The following is a 9882-nucleotide window of genomic DNA, read 5'->3' on the forward strand; positions in this document are numbered from 1 at the left end:
CGCAAGCAAAATTGGGAAAGAAGAAATCGTGAGTAAAAGTGAGGATATAAATCTAGCCCGTAAGGCTCTGTGCGTCGAGACCATCCTTGTGAGGCCCACCATTCGACTGAGAGCCCAATCACATTCTCGCATAAATACGATTAAAACGGATATTTCAGATTGTAAATCCCTGCGAGTTTGTGTTACATAAGAACACGGCACAGCTGACATGCTGTGTCAAGAGTACGCAATGAAGTTTCGTAGTTCATGACAAACACTACATTTTCCCCTCCACCATTCTCCCTGGCATTTGCACACCCGCACAGCAGGGCTGCGAGAAGACTATTCCGGAGCAGAAACGCCTCGATCTCACCCCCGGTTCCAAATCCCTCGGTCCCCAAAACCTTGCTGTTTACTTCGCGGAGGACCGGTTTCTTCACAGTACCATACGAGGAGCGCCGTATTGATCCTGTACTCTCTCTAGCGTTCTTGGGGCAGTTTCTTACACGCAGTTTGAGGGTTAGACCAAATTGATGCTGCGTGGCCGTTGCCCAGCATCTCCACGACGTTCGACTGGGTTTTGCTCTTATGAAAAAGAGCCAGTCGCTAAAGTTCTCGAAGACTGTCCATCGAAGTGTTTTCTCCGATAAATCTACAGTCCTGCGTCCAAGTCGCTCAAGAAACAAGACCTTCCGCCTCCTAAAAGTTTCTTTCAGCTGCTTATCAACAGACTGCTGCACGAAAACAACTTGTACACCTGATTCGGTCAAGCACACCTCCAAGTGCTTTACATGACAGCAATCGTCTAATCGTCTGACGCAGCACGATCGAAAGAACTTCCGCTTTTGGGTCATTTGAGTGCAGAAAATAACTACATCCTTGCTTTCTGCGCAATCAAGCAGAAGAAAATCGAGCTCCGGGGTTTGTAAATCCCGCCCACCCTGAACAGTAGCGCTGTAAGCGGCGGCAGTTTCAGCACCTCTAATCTCTTTGCGGAAACCCTTTACAGAATTTGATAAGAAACTCGTTGGAGCTATGCCCTTATTGTGTGGTCTAGCAGCTTCAGAGGCGAGGCTAAGTGAGCTGAATACGTTGCTCCCGCGCTCGTCAACACCAAAGCGGTTTACTCCCAACGACAGTGGTAAAATTCGTTTCGTGCGTTCGCACTGCCAGTACAGCTTGCCAAGGTCTGCCCTCCTCTCCATCAGCAGGCTGCAGAGCAGCCAGGACCCAATGAGTTGTTCTCTTCTTGTTTCCGCCTCCAGAGAGCCATAAGCCACAACTTTTAAAAAGGCGAGCAAGGTCGCAGTCTTCTCACTCCTGCTGCGCCTCCAGTGCTTGATGAAGGTGTCGACATCATCAACAAACGTCCTTGAATCTGCAGAAAACACCGGCCGAGCTTGCATGCGGACACGGCAGAAGCTGCTAAGAACTAGCAGTAAGTCAGTGTCCATGATTCCCTAACGGCCGGACACACCAGTGTGTCCGGCCGCTTTCAGTGTGTTGCAAGAAGTGAACCCACAGAGAAAGTGGAGAGGTCTTCGAGGATTGACCCATGGTGTGAGACTACTTGATCGAGAACTTCAAACTGCACCCAGCATTCATGATGGTGTTGGATGATGAAAGAGGGGTTTGGTATCTAGAATAACTATTCCTCCACGCAGCCTCACTGCGCAGGCAAAAAAGAATGCGTGGGTGACTTTTCTATGACTTGAGAATCAATGCTATCAATATTTTTGGCCCTCACCCTCCCCATGTCACACAAGGAAAGTCCCCCAGCACACTACCTTGGCGAACATTAAAAGATGGTTGTTTTTCCATAGAGAGTCGCCACTCAGCTGTGTGACAGCGTGGCGACTCACGTCCAGAGATATACGCCGCCTGGTTCACTACCACCACCAGCACTGCGGATGAGCCTGCCACGGTTTATCCGAAAAGCGGCAGCTGGGCGGATCTTCTTTGCTGTTGCCTTCTCGAAAGAGTAGAGACGATGACTGGTCGTACGATCCGCCCCCACCCACCCGCAAACGGTGACACCCCATAGGCCTCCCACGGGGCCCCGCCAGCCACCAGCTGGGCAATACCAAGGTGGCCCCTTCCGAGAACAACTTCTTAGAGGACCAGCGGACCCAAATGATATGAAGCAAAGTCATGCCGCCCTTATTCACCAAGCACAAACCGGCTCCGAGAGCAAACCCTGCCACGCGAACAAAGAAAAGCTGAAAAATGAAGAACCCACTTTCCCCCACAGGCTCCCACCAGCCCCCCCCGCCGCGCGAAAAAAGGAAGGATTGGCCACACACCCTTACCCCGGAAGAAAGAGCACACCTTTAAATAAACATTAACCAACCACACCCAGCTTTACCATCCTCAAACTTTATTTTGTCCACTGCTTACCCCTTTTACTTGAGAAGTTATCCTTTCATTTCCCTCCCCCAGTGAAAGACAATAACCGCCCCATCACCGATCACAACCCACCAAGATTGATGCGTCACCTGAGCCGAAACCCCACTGCGTTTTTCATCCCCCCTCTCTTCCCATGCGTTGCCCCATATCTTCTTTGCTGCCAAATGAACCCGACCAGCTTACCCGCAGCACAACTTTAAACAGTTCGAATCCGCCTAGCCCCGCTTTAAGAGCAGGCCCTTAACACAGTTGAAACAACACTCTTGCATTCACATTTCGTTTCGAAAAATAACCCCCTTCCACAAAGCACCTAAAAAAAAGGCGCCGAGGCAAGAACAGAACCGGCACCATTTTCCCACAGGATCAAATCCACATGACTGGGGCGACCTACGCGCGCAGCCCCAGGGCACGGCAACCCAAGCAAGCGCGAAAGACCGGCAGCACCCCCCCCAACGCCGCGGCGCCCAGGGCGCAGAGGGGCCCAAAACCACACGCCGCCACACACACCCCAGCGGCTCGGCTCCCGGCGGGGCTTTGCCTTGGCAACCTTTTCCCGCAAAAGCGCCTCCACCACGCACATGCCGGGCATACATCGGCGTGACCCGGGCATAGCCCACCCGGCACCCGCGCCCCTGACCGGGAGCCTTTTCAGTTCCGAGGAATGCGCCTGGTGGCGGCAAGCAAAATTGGCGCAGATGAAAAGACCCCATGCGGGCCGGGTTTCTGGCCTTTGTCGAAAAGGCGGCCCCCGGATGGCCGGGGGTGGGGGGCGCATTCCCGTGGGGCTTTCATTTCCCCCAGTCTCTGCCACCAAAAGGTCTGCGGCGCGGCGTGCGGGGCAGGGCCTCGCCGACGTTAGGGGCCGTGGCGGGAAAATTGTCCACGAGCCCCTTCTTCCCCCGCGACGAAAAGGGGCCGTGCTGGCCAACCTGGTGGGAAAACAGGGGTCACCCAACCAAAGGTTTTCAGACGAACGCGCTTCAGCCATATTCTGGAAGATGGTCTAACCAATACATTCATGGAGCCGCGGCGGCAGCTCCGTTGGGGTAACCTGCCCCACATCAAAGGCTATCTTCTTTGGCGAAGACGCAATTTGCAAACCGGCCGAAGCCCCGCCACTTTTAGGTTTCAAACGACCTTTCGGCCCACGACCATTCCCTTATTACATGGGCGTCTTTACCTAGAACCCCGCTTTTGTTTTCTAGCCCCCACCTTTTTTTTGTAAGCGTGGGCCCCCGGGGGCCAGAGAGCAAAGCGCGATGGCATGCACTTTGTCAAAACCCACTTTTGCCGAACCGATTTTAGAAAGAAAAGCAGACTTACCGACGACTATATATGTATTTCTGTCATTTGTTTGGTTTTCTCTTCCTTTGGAAAGGCTTGTATAACACCGTCTTGTCGAACAGCCCCGCCGCCACGAAAAATAAAAAGGGGGTGGCCGCGGCGCGCCCCTAATCGCAGGCCGCGGCCCCTTTTTCCCCCGCAAGTCCAAAGCGGTGACTTACAAAGGTGTTTCAAATTTTCATTTTTTGTTGCTGCGGCAAGGCCTCCTTCCTTTGGGTTTTTATTTCCTCCAAAGCCGAGTTGGCGGCGGGGTGGTTTGTTGATTCGGAGAGCTTTCCCAAAAATGACGTTTTGGGTTTTTTTTCTCACTGTGAACCCCCTCGGTCTCCCGAGGCGGGTTACGACAATTTATCCGTTACGCCAGGGTTTTTGCAGCCGGCTTATTATAGACTAGACCCCGAAAGCGGCCAGTTTCCTGACCACTGAAAAAAAGCCCCGGCCCCCACCACTCATTTTTGCCAGCCCGTTCGCCTTTGGGGGTGAGAAAATGGCATGTCGAAATCATACCGGTCAGGGCGTTTTTCGAAATCGATAGGATATTCGCACGCTGGCACGATTTAAGAACCTGGCGAACCCTGGCCCAGGGACAAAAAAGATTAGAAAACATAACCGTCTCGTCGTAAATTGTGTTGGCGGTAGATAAAAACCAAAAATATATTCTTTCGTTGCTGTGCCATGCGAAGCGCCAACTCTTCAAAACATCGCTAGGCCTGGCGTCGCCCACGTTGCCCCGAAGGCTTGCATTGCTACAAACCCTTTCGGGTTGCGCAGCCTCGTTGCCAGTCGGTGATTGGGGCGGCGCGGGGTGCGTTTTGGTGCCCTGACCTTTAGCACCGAAAATAGACTTTCACACTCCCCCAGTCGCAAGCAGCCTCGGCAGAACGTATGCGGCGCTTTGTGGACACAGACGCCGGGCATAAGCTGCCTTCACCCCCCCCGGCCGGTCGGGGTCCCTTTTTCAGTACCAGAGGTGGCCTGGTATTGGCAGGGCTGTCCGGCTTTTTCTTGGGGCGGGATCGGGCCCTGAAAGCATGGCGGGCATTTCTTGGCGTGAGCATTTTCGGGCGGCTGGCGGAGGGAAAGGCGACCACAATCCACAAGTGCTTTTTTTTCGGGATGAGAACAGTCTGTGCGCGCAGTTGCGCTTAGGGGGGCGTGGGTGTTGGGCCCGCAGGTTCCACGCACCAGAAAGCGCGAAGGAAAATGAATCTGATGGGGTGGGGCCCCAAGGAAGTGCAAGCTTACTCGTGAGGTCCGCGGGAGTTTATGATTCAACATGCGGCGGCGATGTCGGTGCAAAGGGTGGCTGGCTGTCGGCTGGCGCCGTATGTCCCACTCAGCTTAAGGTTCACCGTGTGGATTTTTGTGGTTGCGGAAGCTTGGGTAGAAGGGTCTGGGGGTGGGGGGAGGCGAAAGCATGCTTGCAAGACGCGGGGTGATGTCTGCGAGCGAGTCTTTTTGTGGTCGGGGGGTGGCCATTGTAACCGCCCATCATCCCGTTGATCCTCGGCCACCCCAGCCCCGTTTAAGATCCAGCCCCCCGTCGACAAGAAGCGGAGGATGCCACGGTGGAGGAGTAGCCACAGCCCAAAGGGGATCTGATTCCGAAAGGCCTCTTGCAATGACGGACCGAAGCCCTTTCATGTTCAATAGGTTGTGGCCGCGTAACTGCCGTCGGGGAAGTCTGAAAACATGCGCCGCCAGTTTCCACGCGGTGTGGGTTTCAGCGTTGCCAATGTGAGCAAATGACTATTCCACACGGCGGGGGTAGGATCGGGGGCCTTGCAAACGGCGATGGGAATGGTGAGAAGTGATCTGCTCGCTGTGATTTGCAGAGTTTTTCCGCTGGGGTTTAAGGTGCTTTGGGGAAACCCCGTGGGGCCTCTATGGCGCGAACGGTGCCGACCCTGGTCCGCAATGTCGGAGGTAGGGGTAATTCTGGGAAGCCAGGGGGCGCTGGCCGTTTCTGGCACCCCAGAGGGATAGTAGGGCAGCTGCGTCTTACCACGGGTCAATGGGGTGTCTTCAAGTCCATGCGAGACGGCTGTAACTCGCGCAAGACTTTTGGAAGCCGAAAGATGGCATGGTTCCACTCGGCTCTCAGCGTTTGCCAAAGTCTTTCCGTTGACTACCGCCCCTGCCTGCTATGCAGGTGGGCGCCGTCGCCTAGAGTTTGTTGCCACCGGTCAAAGCAGTCTTGATGCGCATTTCTACCGCCCATCAGATGGTTCAATAGTATGGGGTTTACGCCTTCCCACCGCTTTACCCCGTGTTCTCTACGGCGTTAGGGCTTCCAGACAAACTGGTGACAGTGTCGAAAAACGAGTATGTGTTTTTTTTGCCAAAAAACGTGTTGTTATTAAGCAGCGTGGCTGTTTGAAGGCCAGGGAGGTAGTCTTCTATGAGAACAGATAAACAAGTCTAGGTGTATCACACCTAATGAACATTTCATACTCAGTCAAGCAAACACCGTTAAGAGCGCAGTTTGCACGTTTATCTTTTCGGCCGCAGTGCTACTCATATTCCTTTCATCGCCTGAGATAGCCGGTGCAGACCCCAACTCTGGCACAGCATCGCCGTTCCCACATCCTCCAGATTCCGATTCTTTTAAGAATCTGTGCCACTGCACCTGTTTGCAGAGACTTCTGAGTCTAGCCAATATAACCTTTCCTTCCGTCGATAAGGCCGCCGCCACATCTTGACAGGGGGGCGCGCACCACTTCAACCCCACGCTGCTCAGCGCCGCTTCCAGTATCTCCAAACATCGTGATCAAGAGCGGTGCGTATCCTACTCTAGCACCCGCCCCGTTGCCACGTGCGCAAAAGGACTTGAGAAGTCATAGGCATAACGCGAAGCTTCTCCGCCCCGCTAAGTACAAAGTATCGAATACTTTAGCACCGCCACTACATATGCTGTTAATGTCGTCTTCGCAAAGCGCATACTAGTGCTTAACGCTGGCGCTAGGATTTTCTCCACCAGCTCCCCATTTACCCAAGAAGGCACCTGCCACTATTACAGTGACGGCACAGCGTGCAAACCCCCCGCTGTGGCAGACCGCCGGTAAAACTACACTCCAGCCCTCTGAGGCGCACTGGTTTGCGTCCCAGTACTTGGACATTCCCTTTCGCCACGCGCAGGGCCGTCGGAGGCGCACTGGTTTGCGTCCCAGTACTTGGACATTCCCTTTCGTCACGCGCAGGGCCGTCGGAGGCGCACTGCTTTGCGTCCCAGTACTTGGACATTCCCTTTCGCCACGCGCAGGGCCGTCGGAGGCGCACTGGTTTGCGTCCCAGTACTTGGACATTCCCTTTCGCCACGCGCAGGGCCGTCGGAGGCGCACTGGTTTGCGTCCCAGTACTTGGACATTCCCTTTCGTCACGCGGAGGGCCGTCGGAGGCGCACTGGTTTGCGTCCCAGTACTTGGACATTCCCTTTCGCCACGCGCAGGGCCGTCGGAGGCGCACTGCTTGGCGTCCCAGTACTTGGACATTCCCTTTCGCCACGCGCAGGGCCGTCGGAGGCGCACTGCTTGGCGTCCCAGTACTTGGACATTCCCTTTCGCCACGCGCAGGGCCGTCGGAGGCGCACTGGTTTGCGTCCCAGTACTTGGACATTCCCTTTCGCCACACGCAGGGCCGTCGGAGGCGCACTGTTTGGCGTCCCAGTACTTGGACATTCCCTTTCGCCACGCGCAGGGCCGTCGGAGGCGCACTGGTTTGCGTCCCAGTACTTTGACATTCCCTTTCGTCACGCGCAGGGCCGTCGGAGGCGCACTGGTTTGCGTCCCAGTACTTGGACATTCCCTTTCGCCACGCGCAGGGCCGTCGGAGGCGCACTGGTTTGCGTCCCAGTACTTGGACATTCCCTTTCGTCACACGCAGGGCCGTCGGAGGCGCACTGCTTGGCGTCCAGTACTTGGACATTCCCTTTCGTCACGCGGAGGGCCGTCGGAGGCGCACTGGTTTGCGTCCCAGTACTTGGACATTCCCTTTCGCCACGCGCAGGGCCGTCGGAGGCGCACTGGTTTGCGTCCCAGTACTTGGACATTCCCTTTCGCCACGCGCAGGGCCGTCGGAGGCGCACTGGTTTGCGTCCCAGTACTTGGACATTCCCTTTCGTCACGCGGAGGGCCGTCGGAGGCGCACTGGTTTGCGTCCCAGTACTTGGACATTCCCTTTCGCCACGCGCAGGGCCGTCGGAGGCGCACTGGTTTGCGTCCCAGTACTTGGACATTCCCTTTCGTCACACGCAGGGCCGTCGGAGGCGCACTGCTTGGCGTCCCAGTACTTGGACATTCCCTTTCGTCACACGCAGGGCCGTCGGAGGCGCACTGCTTGGCGTCCCAGTACTTTGACATTCCCTTTCGTCACGCGGAGGGCCGTCGGAGGCGCACTGGTTTGCGTCCCAGTACTTGCACATTCCCTTTCGTCACGCGGAGGGCCGTCGGAGGCGCACTGGTTTGCGTCCCAGTACTTGGACATTCCCTTTCGCCACGCGGAGGGCCGTCGGAGGCGCACTGGTTTGCGTCCCAGTACTTGGACATTCCCTTTCGTCACACGCAGGGCCGTCGGAGGCGCACTGCTTGGCGTCCCAGTACTTGGACATTCCCTTTCGTCACGCGCAGGGCCGTCGGAGGCGCACTGCTTGGCGTCCCAGTACTTGGACATTCCCTTTCGCCACGCGCAGGGCCGTCGGAGGCGCACTGGTTTGCGTCCCAGTACTTGGACATTCCCTTTCGCCACACGCAGGGCCGTCGGAGGCGCACTGTTTGGCGTCCCAGTACTTGGACATTCCCTTTCGCCACGCGCAGGGCCGTCGGAGGCGCACTGGTTTGCGTCCCAGTACTTTGACATTCCCTTTCGTCACGCGCAGGGCCGTCGGAGGCGCACTGGTTTGCGTCCCAGTACTTGGACATTCCCTTTCGCCACGCGCAGGGCCGTCGGAGGCGCACTGGTTTGCGTCCCAGTACTTGGACATTCCCTTTCGTCACACGCAGGGCCGTCGGAGGCGCACTGCTTGGCGTCCAGTACTTTGACATTCCCTTTCGCCACGCGCAGGGCCGTCGGAGGCGCACTGGTTTGCGTCCCAGTACTTGGACATTCCCTTTCGCCACACGCAGGGCCGTCGGAGGCGCACTGTTTGGCGTCCCAGTACTTGGACATTCCCTTTCGCCACGCGCAGGGCCGTCGGAGGCGCACTGCTTGGCGTCCAGTACTTGGACATTCCCTTTCGCCACGCGCAGGGCCGTCGGAGGCGCACTGGTTTGCGTCCCAGTACTTTGACATTCCCTTTCGTCACGCGCAGGGCCGTCGGAGGCGCACTGGTTTGCGTCCCAGTACTTTGACATTCCCTTTCGCCACGCGCAGGGCCGTCGGAGGCGCACTGGTTTGCGTCCCAGTACTTGGACATTCCCTTTCGCCACGCGCAGGGCCGTCGGAGGCGCACTGCTTGGCGTCCCAGTACTTGGACATTCCCTTTCGCCACGCGCAGGGCCGTCGGAGGCGCACTGCTTGGCGTCCAGTACTTGGACATTCCCTTTCGCCACGCGCAGGGCCGTCGGAGGCGCACTGGTTTGCGTCCCAGTACTTGGACATTCCCTTTCGCCACACGCAGGGCCGTCGGAGGCGCACTGTTTGGCGTCCCAGTACTTGGACATTCCCTTTCGCCACGCGCAGGGCCGTCGGAGGCGCACTGGTTTGCGTCCCAGTACTTGCACATTCCCTTTCGCCACGCGCAGGGCCGTCGGAGGCGCACTGCTTGGCGTCCCAGTACTTGGACATTCCCTTTCGCCATGCGCAGGGCCGTCGGAGGCGCACTGCTTGGGATGTGAGTGTTGGAGTGTTGCTTTTTGAAGGTAGCGGTGTGAAGGCCGGGGTGACGGAGGGTGGAGGGTAGAGGTGGTGTTTTGATGCGGGGCTGACAGTGAGAGGCGTTGTTGTGAGAAAGAGGTGTGTGTGTGCGAAAAATGCGGCTGTTATTGGGGACTCGGATGATGAAGGGATTTGGTGACTTTGTAGGGGTGAGGGTGATGGAAAGGTTGCCGCGTGCACACCAGTCCGTGAATCGTCACTCCTATGTCCGACACCGAAACGAGCCCGCGATTGTGTGGGCTGTGTGGAAGTGCCTGGGCAACGACTGAATGAGAAGGGGAG

General features: G+C 56.8%; 1 protein-coding gene across 1 annotated transcript; it reads right to left on the minus strand.

The window, feature by feature from the left end:
• Positions 1 to 182: 182 nt before the first annotated feature.
• LMXM_27_2337 (hypothetical protein) lies at positions 183 to 1433 on the minus strand (the record flags this gene model as incomplete). The annotated part of the gene is made up of 1 exon (XM_003876765.1): positions 183 to 1433. One exon carries the CDS (start codon positions 1431 to 1433, stop codon positions 183 to 185), a length of 1251 nt encoding a protein of 416 aa, XP_003876814.1.
• Between the last annotated feature and the right edge of the window lie 8449 nt (positions 1434 to 9882).

Source organism: Leishmania mexicana, chromosome 27 (assembly GCF_000234665.1).
Source record: "Leishmania mexicana MHOM/GT/2001/U1103 complete genome, chromosome 27".
NCBI lineage: Eukaryota > Euglenozoa > Kinetoplastea > Trypanosomatida > Trypanosomatidae > Leishmania > Leishmania mexicana.